Source organism: Rhinoderma darwinii, chromosome 9 (assembly GCF_050947455.1).
Source record: "Rhinoderma darwinii isolate aRhiDar2 chromosome 9, aRhiDar2.hap1, whole genome shotgun sequence".
NCBI classification, from domain to species: Eukaryota; Metazoa; Chordata; class Amphibia; order Anura; family Rhinodermatidae; genus Rhinoderma; species Rhinoderma darwinii.
The window spans coordinates 74,701,553-74,719,608 of record NC_134695.1 but is presented as its reverse complement, the minus strand read 5'-3'; the positions used below and the strand labels follow the sequence as shown (position 1 = coordinate 74,719,608).

General features: G+C 47.5%; 1 protein-coding gene across 3 annotated transcripts in view; it reads right to left on the bottom strand.

The window, feature by feature from the left end:
- TRIM66 (tripartite motif containing 66) overlaps window positions 1–17,550 on the bottom strand; it is a 62,664-nt gene extending 45,114 nt beyond the window's left edge. For 2 of the 3 annotated variants that reach the window (XM_075838184.1, XM_075838186.1), the window contains exons 1-9: window positions 17,307–17,550; window positions 12,322–12,398; window positions 10,765–10,903; window positions 10,544–10,670; window positions 7,433–7,549; window positions 6,662–6,776; window positions 5,876–6,022; window positions 5,151–5,268; window positions 4,081–4,925 (exon numbers count right to left, since the gene is read on the bottom strand). In XM_075838184.1, the coding sequence (XP_075694299.1) occupies window positions 4,081–4,925; window positions 5,151–5,268; window positions 5,876–6,022; window positions 6,662–6,776; window positions 7,433–7,549; window positions 10,544–10,670; window positions 10,765–10,903; window positions 12,322–12,330 (1,617 nt within the window). In that variant the 5' untranslated portion in view covers window positions 12,331–12,398; window positions 17,307–17,550. Of the gene's footprint in view, window positions 1–4,080; window positions 4,926–5,150; window positions 5,269–5,875; window positions 6,023–6,661; window positions 6,777–7,432; window positions 7,550–10,543; window positions 10,671–10,764; window positions 10,904–12,321; window positions 12,399–12,511; window positions 12,585–17,306 lie in introns of those variants that run through there. The other variant, XM_075838185.1, reaches the window with a different exon arrangement.
- Window positions 17,551–18,056: the final 506 nt, after the last annotated feature.

Here is an 18,056-nt window from a genome sequence, read left to right as displayed (position 1 = left end):
TCTATATTATATACACTCCGTGCTGTGATCTATATTCTCTATATTATATACACTCCGTGCTGTGCTCTCTATATTATATACACTCCGTGCTGTGCGCTCTATTCTCTATATTATATACACCCCACGCAGTGCTCTCTATTCTCTATATTATATACACTCCGTGCTGTGCGCTCTATTCTCTATATTATATACACCCCACGCAGTGCTCTCTATTCTCTATATTATATACACTCCGTGCTGTGCGCTCTATTCTCTATATTATATACACCCCACGCAGTGCTCTCTATTCTCTATATTATATACACTCCGTGCTGTGCTCTCTATTCTCTATATTATATACACTCCGTGCTGTGCTCTCTATATTCTATACACTCCGTGCTGTGCTCTCTATATTATATACACTCCACGCTGTGCTCTCTATTCTCTATATTATATACACTCCGTGCTGTGCGCTCTATTCTCTATATTATATACACTCCGTGCTGTGCTCTCTATTCTCTATATTATATACACCCCACGCAGTGCTCTCTATATTATATACACTCCGTGCTATGCTCTATATTCTCTATATTATATACAACCCGTGCTGTGCACTCTATTCTCTATATTATATACACCCCACGCTGTGCGCTCTATTCTCTATATTATATACACTCCACGCTGTGCTCTCTATTCTCTATATTATATACACTCCGTGCTGTGCTCTCTATTCTCTATATTATATACACTCCGTGCTGTGCGCTCTATTCTCTATATTATATACACTCCGTGCTGTGCTCTCTATTCTCTATATTATATACACTCCACGCTGTGCTCTCTATTCTCTATATTATATACACCCCGTGCTGTGCTCTCTATTCTCTATATTATATACACTCCGTGCTGTGCTCTCTATTCTCTATATTATATACACTCCACGCTGTGCTCTCTATTCTCTATATTATATACACTCCACGCTGTGCTCTCTATTCTCTATATTATATACACCCCGTGCTGTGCTCTCTATTCTCTATATTATATACACTCCGTGCTGTGCTCTCTATTCTCTATATTATATACACTCCACGCTGTGCTCTCTATTCTCTATATTATATACACCCCGTGCTGTGCTCTCTATTCTCTATATTATATACACTCCGTGCTGTGCTCTCTATTCTCTATATTATATACACTCCGTGCTGTGCGCTCTATTCTCTATATTATATACACTCCGTGCTGTGCTCTCTATTCTCTATATTATATACACTCCGTGCTGTGCTCTCTATTCTCTATATTATATACACTCCGTGCTGTGCTCTCTATTCTCTATATTATATACACCCCACGCAGTGCTCTCTATATTATATACACTCCGTGCTGTGCTCTCTATTCTCTATATTATATACACTCCGTGCTGTGCTCTCTATTCTCTATATTATATACACTCCACGCTGTGCTCTCTATTCTCTATATTATATACACTCCGTGCTGTGCTCTCTATTCTCTATATTATATACACTCCGTGCTGTGCGCTCTATTCTCTATATTATATACACCCCGTGCTGTGCGCTCTATTCTCTATATTATATACACTCCGTGCTGTGCTCTCTATTCTCTATATTATATACACTCCACGCTGTGCTCTCTATATTATATACACTCCACGCTGTGCTCTCTATTCTCTATATTATATACACTCCACGCTGTGCTCTCTATTCTCTATATTATATACACTCCACGCTGTGCTCTCTATTCTCTATATTATATACACTCCACGCTGTGCTCTCTATTCTCTATATTATATACACGCCGTGCTGTGCGCTCTATTCTCTATATTATATACACTCCGTGCTGTGCTTTCTATTCTCTATATTATATACACTCCACGCTGTGCTCTCTATTCTCTATATTATATACACCCCGTGCTGTGCTCTCTATTCTCTATATTATATACACGCCGTGCTGTGCGCTCTATTCTCTATATTATATACACTCCGTGCTGTGCTTTCTATTCTCTATATTATATACACTCCGTGCTGTGCTCTCTATTCTCTATATTATATACACGCCGTGCTGTGCTCTCTATTCTCTATATTATATACACTCCACGCTGTGCTCTCTATTCTCTATATTATATACACCCCGTGCTGTGCTCTCTATATTATATACACCCCGTGCTGTGCTCTCTATTCTCTATATTATATACACTCCACGCTGTGCTCTCTATATTATATACACCCCGTGCTGTGCTCTCTATTCTCTATATTATATACACTCCACGCTGTGCTCTCTATTCTCTATATTATATACACCCCGTGCTGTGCTCTCTATATTATATACACTCCACGCTGTGCTCTCTATTCTCTATATTATATACACTCCACGCTGTGCTCTCTATATTATATACACTCCGTGCTGTGCGCTCTATTCTCTATATTATATACACCCCGTGCTGTGCTCTCTATTCTCTATATTATATACACTCCGTGCTGTGCTCTCTATTCTCTATATTATATACACTCCGTGCTGTGCTCTCTATTCTCTATATTATATACACTCCACGCTGTGCGCTCTATTCTCTATATTATATACACCCCGTGCTGTGCTCTCTATATTATATACACTCCACGCTGTGCGCTCTATATTATATACACTCCACGCTGTGCTCTCTATTCTCTATATTATATACACTCCGTGCTGTGCTCTCTATTCTCTATATTATATACACTCCACGCTGTGCTCTCTATATTATATACACCCCGTGCTGTGCTCTCTATTCTCTATATTATATACACTCCACGCTGTGCGCTCTATTCTCTATATTATATACACCCCACGCTGTGCTCTCTATTCTCTATATTATATACACTCCGTGCTGTGCTCTCTATATTATATACACCCCGTGCTGTGCTCTCTATTCTCTATATTATATACACTCCACGCTGTGCGCTCTATTCTCTATATTATATACACTCCACGCTGTGCTCTCTATATTATATACACTCCACGCTGTGCTCTCTATTCTCTATATTATATACACTCCGTGCTGTGCTCTCTATATTATATACACCCCGTGCTGTGCTCTCTATATTATATACACTCCGTGCTGTGCGCTCTATTCTCTATATTATATACACCCCACGCTGTGCTCTCTATTCTCTATATTATATACACCCCACGCTGTGCTCTCTATTCTCTATATTATATACACCCCACGCTGTGCTCTCTATATTATATACACTCCACGCTGTGCTCTCTATTCTCTATATTATATACACTCCGTGCTGTGCTCTCTATATTATATACACTCCGTGCTGTGCGCTCTATTCTCTATATTATATACACCCCACGCTGTGCTCTCTATTCTCTATATTATATACACCCCACGCTGTGCTCTCTATTCTCTATATTATATACACCCCACGCTGTGCTCTCTATATTATATACACTCCACGCGGTGCTCTCTATTCTCTATATTATATACACCCCGTGCTGTGCTCTCTATATTATATACACCCCGTGCTGTGCTCTCTATATTATATACACTCCACGCTGTGCGCTCTATTCTCTATATTATATACACCCCGTGCTGTGCGCTCTATTCTCTATATTATATACACTCCGTGCTGTGCTCTCTATATTATATACACCCCGTGCTGTGCTCTCTATATTATATACACTCCGTGCTGTGCTCTCTATTCTCTATATTATATACACTCCACGCTGTGCGCTCTATTCTCTATATTATATACACTCCGTGCTGTGCTCTCTATATTATATACACCCCGTGCTGTGCTCTCTATATTATATACACTCCGTGCTGTGCTCTCTATTCTCTATATTATATACACTCCACGCTGTGCGCTCTATTCTCTATATTATATACACTCCATGCTGTGCGCTCTATTCTCTATATTATATTACTTATCTACCTATATAATATTTATAGCCCTGTCCTCCTCACATACATTATATTTGGGTGACGCTACATCTTCTATTATTCCCTCTGATCTCCCTTCGCTCCTACTCTGGTCATTATAATGATATAATCTGATGAATGATCGTCTGTTCCGCGGAGATGCGGATAAGACGCAGACTGACCGGGGAGCCGTCCTCGTGGCTCTGCAGGGGCAGGGCTGCAGGTTGGCGCACAATGTAGTTGATCTGCCCCACGATGGTCTGCTGGACGTGCTGCGGCTGTTTGCTCGGGTTCAGCTGGACATTGGTCGGCTGACTCTGGAGCAGAAGTTCCAGTCCTTTCTGCATTTGTTCCAGCTCAAACTGTTGGTTAATGATGTCCAGACTGTGGTGCATGACCTGCTCGTGGGTGGTGTCAGCGGGGCACACGGTCGTCTGGCTGTGGTGTCTCTGTTGTTGGACAGTGTGAACTGGGCCCAGCTGCATTTGCACAGAGGAGGCCGGTAAGGTCATGGTCGTGCTGAGCGGGATGGCCGCGTGCCCTTGGCTGAAGTCCTGCGACGTCCCGGAACATATAGGGGCCACGTTCTGTACCGGAGGCTGGACGGCCGCTCTCGGCTGCGGATTCTCCGACCAGTAAGTAGAGTTCTCATGTTCAGGCTGCGGCTGGTGAGGAAGCCACGGCTGGATGACCCGCAGAGGTCGGGACAGGCACTTCTGCTCTTTACTGGCGCTGTACTGTATGGGCTGCACCACCTGCTGCTTTATGGTCGTGGAATGGGTGAAGTTCATGTGGTGGCTGACGGTGCTGTTGGCGGGCTGGCTCTTGGTAATGGACGGCATGGTATTGCAGTGGGCACAGCACACCGGAGTGGGGCACTGGACGGCGGGTGCATAGCTCTGGGATGTATTGATGGTTGCCAGGTGGGGGGTGGGGGCAGCGTAATACGAGGACTGTACGTCTTCTATAGGTCCATAGTTCGGGACATCAGTAGGAGGGAGGAGGACGTTGTCCGTCAGTAAACAACCTGAGGAGAAACATAAATCACGATGGAAATAAAAATAATGACTGGAACGGGGCGATCAAAACTGGTGCAAAGGGGAGGAGTTACTCACAGCAACCAATCAGATTGGGGTTTTATGATCTCAGAACGAGGAGTTAAAATCTGACTGGTTGCCATGGACACCCGCTCGACTTTTTCATTGCACCAGTTTTGACAAGTCGCCCCAACGTCTCTCCGCGCGCTCAGTACCTAGGTTTGAGATTTGCTTGGTCCAAAAAGACGGTTCCCAGCTGAATTTCATCTTCAAGGGACGTCCAAAGTCACCGCCACAACTCGTCTCCAGGAGTCGCTGCATTTGGAAAACAATCTGTAGGAAAATGAAGCATCGAAGACTTAATGGTGCTACGCGGTTACTGGGCACGTGGCGACATCGTGGGGTTAACGGACATTAAGGGGCTCGTCCTCACTGTGGGGTGAAACGATCCGCAACTTTCTAAAAGTCTTTGCAGTTCAATTCAACTATTTTGGGTCCGTGGCGTTTCCACAATTGTAGTAAATCTTACGAGTGATCCATTACACAGGAGGAGCAACAGAGGAGCGTGTACAGGTGGAGCAGATTTATTATCACATGCGGATGGACATCGATGACGTCTTCTCTGCACTTAAGAATTTAAAGACCAATGGAGCGAAGCAATAATAAATGTGTACCCCCAATATCTAACGACACGGTAGCATGCATTTACCCATCATGCATCAGTCATCTAACATTTCCGGCACAGTGTAGCAGCGCAGCACATTTACCCATCATAGATCAGTCATCTAACATTTCCGGCACAGTGTAGCAGCGCAGCACATTCATCCATTGTACAATCAGTCATCTAACATTTCCGGCACAGTGTAGCAGCGCAGCACATTTACCCATCATACATCAGTCATCTAACATTTCCGGCACAGTGTAGCAGCGCAGCACATACCAGCTCCTTGCTGAACAGGAACGGGACGCTGTTCTTGCTGTACATCGCCCAGTTCACAAAGTTTTGTACATGTTCCAGTTGACGGTTTAGAAGAAGAACCGACTGCAGCTGCTGCTCGAACTTCTGCTGCTTCTCACTTGTGATTTTCTGCAACGGACACAAAAAAAAAAAAAGAACCCGTGAGGGGTCAGATCAGGCAGGAGGAGCTGCATACCCTCTACGAGCAGCCGGATCCACATAAAACAATGACAAAACCCACATCTAGTTTCACATCAGTGCTAATTAAAAATGGCCCTGAATTTCCTTTCATGGTCCTAAAATTCAGGGGCGGCCGCGCTGCTGTGTGGGGGAGGGGCAGCGACAACCCTCCGTCCTCGCTCAGAGCAGCGGTTGTCACTTTTTACCTTCATCATCTTGCAGGCTCATTGATCACATATATGGGGCCACCAGAGAAGATTATTTTGGGGGCCCCGCTCCAGCTCTGCATTGTGCCCGTGATTAACCCCTGCAGCTCTGTTGTCAGTTGCATTTTCCTTTGTTGAACTTCTATAAGGTTTGGGGCCCCTCATCTCACTAGAACCAGGGCCCCGGGGGGATCCTTTATTGGGGCAGCCTGACCCTACTCCTAAAAACGGGGATTTAGATGGTGAGCCCCATTGGGGTCAGTGAGTGATGACCTGTGTACGACGCTGCGGAATATGGTGGCGTTATAAAGGTAACGGATGAATAAATCTGCAGAATTCATTGGTGACTTTGTGGTGTCGGGGGCTGGGGACGTCTCCGCACCTCCAGCTGCTCCAGCAAGGAGTTCATCCTCTTGTTCAGCTCGTTAATTATCACCATCTTCGTCATCTTGATCTGGTTCTCCACCTTCCTGTGCACGTGCTTGATCTCATACAACCTGCAACAAAGTAACAGAACAACAACCTTTATCTTGCACTTTATACATTGTCTCCGCTCCGCTCTCCGGGGTCCTGACGGACATCACAAGGTGCGGAGGACGGAGAGTTTGTCCGGACTGTTCCTGGGCAGATCTTAGTTGTCATGAACCGGAGACCTCCAATGCCCAGGACACCGGGGGGAGAGGGGGCTCCGCACGCAACAAATGGGCTCAGAGTTACAAGCCCTAAACCTGCGTCACCCGAACACAACCATCAGAACTGGGAGAATTCCACCAAACAGGATCTCCTGGCCGGTCCCCGACACAGCGCAGGGGGTGACCTCGCTGGATCCTCACCGGTGTCCTGAACGTAGGAGCCGGGACCATGTCTACAGATCCCCAGAGAGATCAATCAGTGGGAAACTCGGACAACATCCCAAGAAAAGCTCAGCTGACGTGACTGGACCGGTCATCAGACGGTCGTGATCGCTCAGCGGAGCCAGAAGGGTCTGGATATAGGAGGAGGAGGAGGAGGTCCGAACTCACAGCCCCCCCCCCCCCCACCCACATCAGAAACGGTGATTATTTACATATCTGAAGCGCAAGGTCGATGCATAAGAACTTCACGAGATACGGGATCTGCAACGTGAGACGTAGAACCTGCGCGCCGCTCTCACCGCTCCTCGATCTGTTTCCCCGCCGCCTGGACAACGATTTTCTTTTCTTCCACTTGAGTTATAACATTTTCCAACAAAACTCGCTGGTTCTGCAAAGCTTCATCCAATCTCCGGAATCTGCAGGGACGAAATACAGATAAAAACTCCACATACAAGAGCCGGGAAAAATGATGCAAAAAAAATCTGTCAGGAGGTAGAGGAGCAATGTTCTGCAGATCTGTAGAGAGGTCAGTGGTGTAATAATCTGCAGGATATATCACTATGTATCTGTCAGGAGGTAGAGGAGCGATGTTCTGCAGATCTGTAGAGAGGTCAGGGGTGTAATAATCTGCAGGATATATCACTATGTATCTGTCAGGAGGTAGAGGAGCAATGTTCTGCAGGTCTGTAGAGAGGTCAGTGGTGTAATAATCTGCAGGATATATCACTATGTATCTGTCAGGAGGTGGAGGAGCAATGTTCTGCAGATCTGTAGAGAGGTCAGTGGTGTAATAGTCTGCAGGATATATCACTATGTATCTGTCAGGAGGTAGAGGAGCGATGTTCTGCAGATCTGTAGAGAGGTCAGGGGTGTAATAATCTGCAGGATATATCACTATGTATCTGTCAGGAGGTAGAGGAGCAATGTTCTGCAGGTCTGTAGAGAGGTCAGTGGTGTAATAATCTGCAGGATATATCACTATGTATCTGTCAGGAGGTGGAGGAGCAATGTTCTGCAGATCTGTAGAGAGGTCAGTGGTGTAATAGTCTGCAGGATATATCACTATGTATCTGTCAGGAGGTAGAGGGAGCAATGTTCTGCAGATCTGTAGAGAGGTCAGTGGTGTAATAATCTGCAGAATATATCACTATGTATCTGTCAGGAGGTAGAGGAGCGATGTTCTGCAGATCTGTAGAGAGGTCAGTGGTGTAATAATCTGCAGGATATATAACTATGTATCTGTCAGGAGGTGGAGGAGCAATGTTCTGCAGATCTGTAGAGAGGTCAGTGGTGTAATAATCTGCAGGATATATCACTATGTATCTGTCAGGAGGTAGAGAAGCAATGTTCTGCAGATCTGTAGAGAGGTCAGTGGTGTAATAATCTGCAGGATATATCACTATGTATCTGTCAGGAGGTAGAGGAGCGATGTTCTGCAGAGAGGTCAGTGGTGTAATAATCTGCAGGATATATCACTATGTATCTGTCAGGAGGTAGAGGAGCAATGTTCTGCAGGTCTGTAGAGAGGTCAGTGGTGTAATAATCTGCAGGATATATCACTATGTATCTGTCAGGAGGTGGAGGAGCAATGTTCTGCAGATCTGTAGAGAGGTCAGTGGTGTAATAGTCTGCAGGATATATCACTATGTATCTGTCAGGAGGTAGAGGAGCGATGTTCTGCAGATCTGTAGAGAGGTCAGTGGTGTAATAATCTGCAGGATATATAACTATGTATCTGTCAGGAGGTGGAGGAGCAATGTTCTGCAGATCTGTAGAGAGGTCAGTGGTGTAATAATCTGCAGGATATATCACTATGTATCTGTCAGGAGGTAGAGGAGCAATGTTCTGCAGATCTGTAGAGAGGTCAGTGGTGTAATAATCTGCAGGATATATCACTATGTATCTGTCAGGAGGTAGAGGAGCGATGTTCTGCAGATCTGTAGAGAGGTCAGTGGTGTAATAATCTGCAGGATATATCACTATGTATCTGTCAGGGGGTAGAGGAGCAATGTTCTGCAGATCTGTAGAGAGGTCAGTGGTGTAATAATCTGCAGGATATATCACTATGTATCTGTCAGGAGGTGGAGGAGCAATGTTCTGCAGATCTGTAGAGAGGTCAGTGGTGTAATAATCTGCAGGATATATCACTATGTATCTGTCAGGAGGTGGAGGAGCAATGTTCTGCAGATCTGTAGAGAGGTCAGTGGTGTAATAATCTGCAGGATATATCACTATGTATTGTCAGGAGGTAGAGGAGCGATGTTCTGCAGATCTGTAGAGAGGTCAGTGGTGTAATAATCTGCAGGATATATCACTATGTATCTGTCAGGAGGTAGAGGAGCAATGTTCTGCAGATCTGTAGAGAGGTCAGTGGTGTAATAATCTGCAGGATATATCACTATGTATCTGTCAGCAGGTAGAGGAGCAATGTTCTGCAGATCTGTAGAGAGGTCAGTGGTGTAATAATCTGCAGGATATATCACTATGTATCTGTCAGGAGGTAGAGGAGCGATGTTCTGCAGATCTATAGAGAGGTCAGTGGTGTAATAATCTGCAGGATATATCACTGTATCTGTCAGGAGGTAGAGGAGCGATGTTCTGCAGATCTGTAGAGAGGTCAGTGGTGTAATAATCTGCAGGATATATCACTATGTATCTGTCAGGAGGTAGAGGAGCAATGTTCTGCAGATCTGTAGAGAGGTCAGTGGTGTAATAATCTGCAGGATATATCACTATGTATCTGTCAGGAGGTGGAGGAGCAATGTTCTGCAGATCTGTAGAGAGGTCAGTGGTGTAATAATCTGCAGGATATATCACTATGTATCTGTCAGGAGGTGGAGGAGCAATGTTCTGCAGATCTGTAGAGAGGTCAGTGGTGTAATAATCTGCAGGATATATCACTATGTATCTGTCAGGAGGTGGAGGAGCAATGTTCTGCAGATCTGTAGAGAGGTCAGTGGTGTAATAATCTGCAGGATATATCACTATGTATCTGTCAGGAGGTGGAGGAGCAATGTTCTGCAGATCTGTAGAGAGGTCAGTGGTGTAATAATCTGCAGGATATATCACTATGTATCTGTCAGGAGGTGGAGGAGCAATGTTCTGCAGATCTGTAGAGAGGTCAGTGGTGTAATAATCTGCAGGATATATCACTATGTATCTGTCAGGAGGTGGAGGAGCAATGTTCTGCAGATCTGTAGAGGGGTCAGTGGTGTAATAATCTGCAGGATCTATCACTATGTATCTGTCAGGGGGTAGAGGAGCAATGTTCTGCAGATCTGTAGAGAGGTCAGTGGTGTAATAATCTGCAGGATATCTATAGGGAGGAAATATCAGCAGGATTTCTCTCTACTTAGAGATCCTCTGGCTCAGTCCAGGTCGTCCACATGCAGGTAACATAACTCTGCTACCTGTGATCCTTGTGCTCCAGGACCAGGCAGTGACGACACATCAGAACGTCACATGATTCACAAAATAACTTCAGTGCTTCTTCATTGTGAATCGGGCAAAACAAGTGGCTGCCGGAGCCGTCACTTCCTGTACAGAAAAGAAACGATGATGTCAACGGATCTAGAGCCGCGTATACGTAACACCCGCGTCATTATAACAGGCGTGGACCCCACGTGGTTACCTCTTTGAGGCGTGGCCAGGTAGTGTTCCGCGGCCGCCTTGCTATGCCGGTGCTGCTCGGCGCAGGTGCTGCACAGCCACTTGTTACACTTGGTGCAGAGACTGTGCGCCGGATTCTTCTCCGTGCAGTCGTAACAGTTCTGAAACATAGAAGATATTATGTTACTAATTTGTGGAACTACAAGTCTCATCATTGCCTGCCTCTCATACACAAACAGTCTACTGTCATTTCCAAGATCCCTGCTTGCTGCCAGTGAATGTTTTTTTTTTTACATTCTGATCCTGAAAACCCATTCTGACCTCATACTTCTCACAGCAGAGTTTGTTACATTGTATCAGTGTGGACAATCCTCTGTGAGCTCAATGTATACTGGGGTCCAGGCTAATAGCTCTTACCTGCACTAATACATTGCAGCAAATTCTCAGCAATGAGACGTATTCATAAAAGTTTTTATTCACTGATAGCAAGCAGGGAGATTTTTATATTTGTTAAGGAGAAGGACACATTTTACTTTTCAGTTCGGGTGCAGGTATAACACAGTTCATTGTCGATGTGTTCACCGCTTCCCTGTGTGGATCCCGTCTCGCAGTTTTACAGCTTTTCTATTTTCCCTCTTTGGGACTAATGTGCGAGGATCGGCCGGTCTGGGAGGAGCGGCCGGCACTACACGACCGGTGTGGGAGGAGCGGCCGGCACTACACGACCGGTGTGGGAGGAGCGGCCGGCACTACACGACCGGTGTGGGAGGAGCGGCCGGCACTACACGACCGGTGTGGGAGGAGCGGCCGGCACTACACGACCGGTGTGGGAGGAGCGGCCGGCACTACACGACCGGTGTGGGAGGAGCGGCCGGCACTACACGACCGGTGTGGGAGGAGCGGCCGGCACTACACGACCGGTGTGGGAGGAGCGGCCGGCACTACACGACCGGTGTGGGAGGAGCGGCCGGCACTACACGACCGGTGTGGGAGGAGCGGCCGGCACTACACGACCGGTGTGGGAGGAGCGGCCGGCACTACACGACCGGTGTGGGAGGAGCGGCCGGCACTACACGACCGGTGTGGGAGGAGCGGCCGGCAGTACACGACCGGTGTGCGAGGATCGGCCGGTAGAACACGACCGGTGTGGGAGGAGCGGCCGGTAGAACACGACCGGTGTGGGAGGAGCGGCCGGTAGAACACGACCGGTGTGGGAGGAGCGGCCGGTAGAACACGACCGGTGTGGGAGGAGCGGCCGGTAGAACACGACTGGTGTGGGAGGAGCGGCTGGCTCCTCCGTAGTGGGCGCTGGCAGTGGAGATGACAGCGGGCGGTGGCTGCACCGGTCTTCCGTCGCTCTCGTCAGTAATTATCTTGTTTTCCTGCCAGTCATGGAAAGTCTATTTATAGCTGTGACGTTCACGTTGCGGCCCTTTAAGTACACGTCCGTCGCGTCCGTCCCCCCCCCCCCCCGTGCATAGGACGCACTCTATGTCAGATACTCGAGCACAAGGAGGTGAAACTCAGTGACGTTCTGTTATCACGTGAGGACACGGTGTAATACACGGGACGCGCTCACCTTCGTCATGGTGGAAGGCCGCCAAAGAAGCTGTAGGAAGATTTACACGCGGCGCAGTGCCGGGCATCAGTCAACACCTGAAAGACAAAGAAGCAGCTCAATATATACAGGTACAAGTAGCACAGACCATCGCAACCCCGGAAGAAAACACCACAACTATATCCCTGCTACAGTATTGTGTATACAGCACCTATGCAAACCTGTGTCTCCATGGTTACAGACTACAAGGAGACTATGTAGTCTGATCCTTCAGTTACGCGGTACTCCACCTTCCATGCTTCCTCTTCTTAACCTACACACAGGGTTTGCAGAAGTGAACATATAATTTAAAGGGCCAGTAACCCTTACAATACAAGAGCAGCAGCATTATAAGGGGAGTGGCTGATACTGTATGGCACCGTTACGTGGGCACCGTTATGTGGGCACTGTATGGCAGTATTATTTAATGCCACTTTTATGTAGGATTTATATATTTCAGCGATGTACGGCACAATTATCCAGATTTTTTTCATAGGTTACGGTGGCTTTGGGGAGTGGCTTAAAAACGATGTACTACATTGTTGGTCTGAATTTGTCCTTGGCGCTTTCGATGTGAATGAAAGCGCCATCATTGCCGCTCCCTACTGTAAACAGAGTTGAGTTTTTCAGTGGGGTTTGGGCAGAATGAAGAGCGCCACCTGGTGGTAGTGGGGGTGCTCACATCAATTAATGAACGTTACACCCCAGTGTATGGTTATCCCTAGAAAACAGAAGAAGCAAATCACAAAATCGTGTCCTTAGGCCCCAGCACACGCCCGTTGTTTTTATCCGTAATTGCTATGCAACGGCAGGGGCTTCCCCAACAAAATGGCGCCTAAGCGATCACGTGATGTTTTCAAGGGGTTGGGACACGCTGGCGACCTCATTTGTAGCCTTTATTTTTTTGAATACGGATGCACTAAGGACTGAATTTGCGGACAGCGTGCCAGACATGCGAATGACTTGCGGACGACTACGGATCTGAATTGCGGCCGAACACAAATCTCTGAGCAGCGCCAAGTGGTTTCATCCCTGTATAGATCCTCCCCGATCAGTCAAGGTCCGATCATTTCACTGCATTTCCTCCATAAGACCCCACGCACACGACCGTAAAATCGCCCGTAATTACAGACGCATTCATTTCTATGGCCGACTGACCGTCCTGTAGATTTACAGGACTGTGTCCGTGGCGTACAAACATGTCCTATTTTTTTATTTTACGGACCGTGCTCCCAAACTTTATAATGGCCCGTAAATACGGACGGCTGTCCGCGGCCGGCCATGCTTGTAATTACAGGTCGGAATGATTGCGTGCCTGGAGCCGAGGACCTCACGCACACGACCGCAGTGTTTTTTACTGTCCGCAAATATGGATCCATAGTCGCCCGCAAGTATGGTTCGCAGGGCATCCGTATTTACAGATCCACTAAAAGAAAAAGGAAGGCTACAAAACGACGTCACCAACATGGCCCAACCCCTTGAAAAGGTCACATGATCAGGCGCCATTTTCTTGGGGGAATCCCCAGCCATCGCATTGAAACACTTCCGCAATTACGGACGGCTACGTACACACATTTGCAGCCGTCCTCAATTTTGCACGCGCCCTGAGACTTCTATGGGGAGTCCGTACCGCAATTGCGGACAGAAATAGGACGAGTTCTGTATTTTGCGGATCATTTCTGCGGCCCGGACACATCCGTAAATACACAGAAATGTGTCCGCGGCCGATAGAAATGATGGGTCCGCAGATTATCTGTAATTACAGATTGGAACTACGGTCGTGCGCAGGGGCCTTCCTGGAAATCTCACGCAGCGCTCTCGGTCTCCGGTGCGGATCGGCTTTTGCTTGGAACGTTGCGACAGATTAGAGAAATAGAAATCTCTGAGCAGCGCCAAATGTGACGAGTGTGACGGGAATCTCCTCTTTACCCGCAGCGGGATGTACGCAGCTCTCCTGCCTGCTGCTCGGGGACTCGCTGCCGCAGCTGATGCCCGGGTTAATCACCAGCCATGAGGGTCTCTTGCATCACTGCGATATCTGGGGCATGAGGCAATATGATGACATTCGGTGCCAGGGCCCCTCCAGGTGCTGCGCCTGTAACCCCACCGCTTAACTCCTTCCACGCCGGAGCAGATAAACCGCGCAGTGTGACTGTAATCTTAGAAGCTCACGAGCCATATTAAGTCCCCTGCACCCAGCGATTTACAGCATAGCGATTAGTTGGGTGGGCATACAACATAGGGGGCCCCATAATAAAACACAATAACAGGACCCTCGCTCGTCGTGCTTCTTGGTCACCATTCCAGTGATTTTACCCCTTTCCCACTCCGGACCAGTTCACCCCTCAATTATTCACTTTTATTGAGTGCCCCCGACGAGCTGATGTGACCTCTGTGCCCGCGCCCCGTAATCTGGTACTACTGTGTGCCACCCCCCAACAGGGTACAGTTTCCTGCCATGTAAGAGGACGTCTCGCGGTTGAGGGTCTATGGAAAGTCGAAAAATAAACTCATCTCTTGTGTAACGGGAATTTATAATTCAGAGATCCGCCACACGAGGGACAATTCTTGTATGTAGCATCAGGGGTGTATGAGAGGGGGGAGGGGTCCGCTCCGGACGCTACCTCTGCTCCCCTGTATTAGGCCCAGCATTAAAAGGAACATTACCACCAAAAATTATTTCAGATTGTGTAAACTATATTCCTTAATTCAGTTACTTTATAGGAATTGATATTATTCTAGGAGTCTGCAATGGAGCGAGCCCCCCCCCCCCCCCCCCATTTCTCCAACAGTCTGGACTGTGACCTCACCAGTTCTCCCGGAAAACCCTGCCCCTCACTTTGTGACATCACCAGTCCTCCCAGAAACCCCGCCCCTCACTTTGTGACATCACCGGTCCTCCCTGATAATGCCACCCCTCACTCTGTAACATCATCAGTCCTCCCAGAAAGCCCCCCCCCCCCTCACTTTGTGACATCACCAGTCCTCCACATTAGTAGTAATTCTCAGATATTGCTCTCCCCCTCCTCCGGTCTCATGTCTACACTCTTTAGGTCATCCTGTCAATAACCCTCTGCCTACTGATGATAAATTGATTTGATTCAGTTTTACCACAGGCTGTAAAAGGAGTTCCTTATTTTTGTCCAGTCTGCAGTGTCGTCTGTTTGGCCACTAGAGGTCAGCGCATGTGAAACATATATAAATACTTCTTAGGGCCTGTTCATATCAGGCCGGTCTTTCCTTTTAGGGGTTCCGTCGGGTTAACCCCTCAATGAAAAGTCAAACGTAAACCGGAGCTTCCGTTTGCATCACCATTATGGTGACCGGTCATTGCTAAAGGTTTCCGTCGGTCACCGTTGTGACCGGGTTCCGTTGTTTTTGACAGAATCAATAACGCAGTCGACTGAAACCTCCGACGGAACCCTCAACAGAAGGGCAACACTGACGCGAACAGGGCCCAACTGGGCCGCGATCCGGCCATGCAGGGAGATTATATATATCTCTATCAGACGATTACCGCGCCTGGAAGCCAGGGATTTGCGGACAGATCTGCATCGGTTTTTATGCGGTTACGGTCGTGTTCACATCTGCGTCGGAGGCTCCGTTAGATTCCGTCAGCACGCTAACGAGAGCGATTAACTGGCAAGACGCATGGAATGCGGACCACAGATACGGTTGGATGAATGCGCCCGTGATACAGAGGCGCCGGCACATCGACGACCAACTGCTGAACTGAAGCCACAAAACATTTACTGAAACGATGACATCGATCAATCCATTTACAAGAGAAGAATGGCGCAGAACATCCGGAAATACCGCGCCACATGCACCAACAGATACGTACAAAAGTAACAAATAATACGGGAGGCCCAACATGGCCGTCACCTGATCAGTCAGAGGGGGGGGTCACATCGGAATATTATAGTAATAGAACAAGACGCAGCAATTACCGCGGCCATTCTGAGCATTCGCAGCCGTGATCAGACGTAAATACGGTTCAGTCATCGACGTAACATGAACGAAACTCTACACAGATCACAGATCCTAACAAGTCCAGATATACAACCCTCAACATGTACAACTCTGCAGAGCATCTCACCTGCTGCTAATCTACAACCCTGCAGAGCATCTCAGCTGCTGCTAATCTACAACCCTGCAGAGCATCTCACCTGCTGCTAATCTACAACCCTGCAGAGCATCTCACCTGCTGCTAATCTACAACCCTGCAGAGCATCTCACCTGCTGCTAATCTACAACCCTGCAGAGCATCTCACCTGCTGCTAATTATACCCACAATTCTTCTACAGTTCTGCAGAGCATCTCACCTGCTGCTAATCTACAACTCTGCAGACCATCTCACCTGCTGCTAATCTACAACCCTGCAGAGCATCTCACCTGCTGCTAATCTACAACTCTGCAGAACATCTCAGCTGCTGCTAATTATACCCACAATTCTTCTAGTTCTGCAGAGCATCTCACCTCATGTTAACCGTACAGCTTAATATAGCTACAGTTCAGCAGAACGTCTCACCCACCTGCTGCTAATTATACTCAGTCTACAGCCCTGCAGAGCATCGTATCTCCTGCTCATTGTACCCAGAAATTCATTTACAATTCTGCAGAACATTTCACCTACAGCAAAGAACACTCAATATAGTTATTACAATTCTGCAGAACATCTCAACTTGACTAAACATGTTCCTAGTTTCATCCACAGGTCTGCAGGACATTTCACCTCCAGGTAATCAATCATACAGGTCTGCAGGACATTTCACCTCCTAGTCTTCAAGACGGCAGAACATTTTATCTCCAGTTAAAAATACTGATCTATAGACGTAGCGTTCTGCAGAGTATTTCTCTTCAGTCGAGCAAAACAGCACATCAGCATTACAGTCTGCAGAACATCTCACCTCTTAAACCCTGCAGCAAAGCGCACCCCTCCCCCCATAGGCTGGACATGCAAGTACCTGTAGTGACTGGGGGCTGTAGTCCGGGATGCCGGGGGCTGTAGTCCGGGATGCAGGTGGTGCAGCAGTCACATCAGGCAGCAGCTCCGCTCTCAGGTGAGTCCCAGGCGGCGGGGGGTGTTTATATGAAGAGCTGAATGATGCAAGCACTGGATGTAAATAGCGGCCCCCGGGGGCCCCGACATCAGATCAGCGCAGCCGCAGTACATCAGTGTAGCCCGCAGAGCTGACACTCTAGAGGAGGAGGAGGAGTCAGCAGCATTAACCCTTGTGTTACCTGCTGGTCAGTCACATCGGACTTTAATAGATCCCATACATCGGGGGAAGATTTAACACTCTGCTGCGTTCATATGGATTGTCACCCAGCTTTCCACTGACCCTGAATGGCAGCTGAATCGACATCGTTATGTAATGACAAATTGTCCTGCTCTCTCTCCTACAGTTCTGCCTGTGTGTCAGTCTTCACTGTCGTTCTGGTATTCTATTCATGAACCAGGCAGCTCAGGATGAACGGAGCTATAGGTCCATCCTAAATAGGGAATTCTGGAGAGACGGGAAACAAAATCTGTGATCTATAATAACCGGTGATTATCGTCTGTTTATCCAATGACTTTACAAGTGAGAGAAGAACATGGCGGGAGGTGATAATGAGACGAGCGTCACCTTAATCATGTCGCTGCTCATTAACCCTCTTCATTCTGCCTCATTATCACCGTCACCTCTACCACTAATTATCCTCCCAAAGTGTCA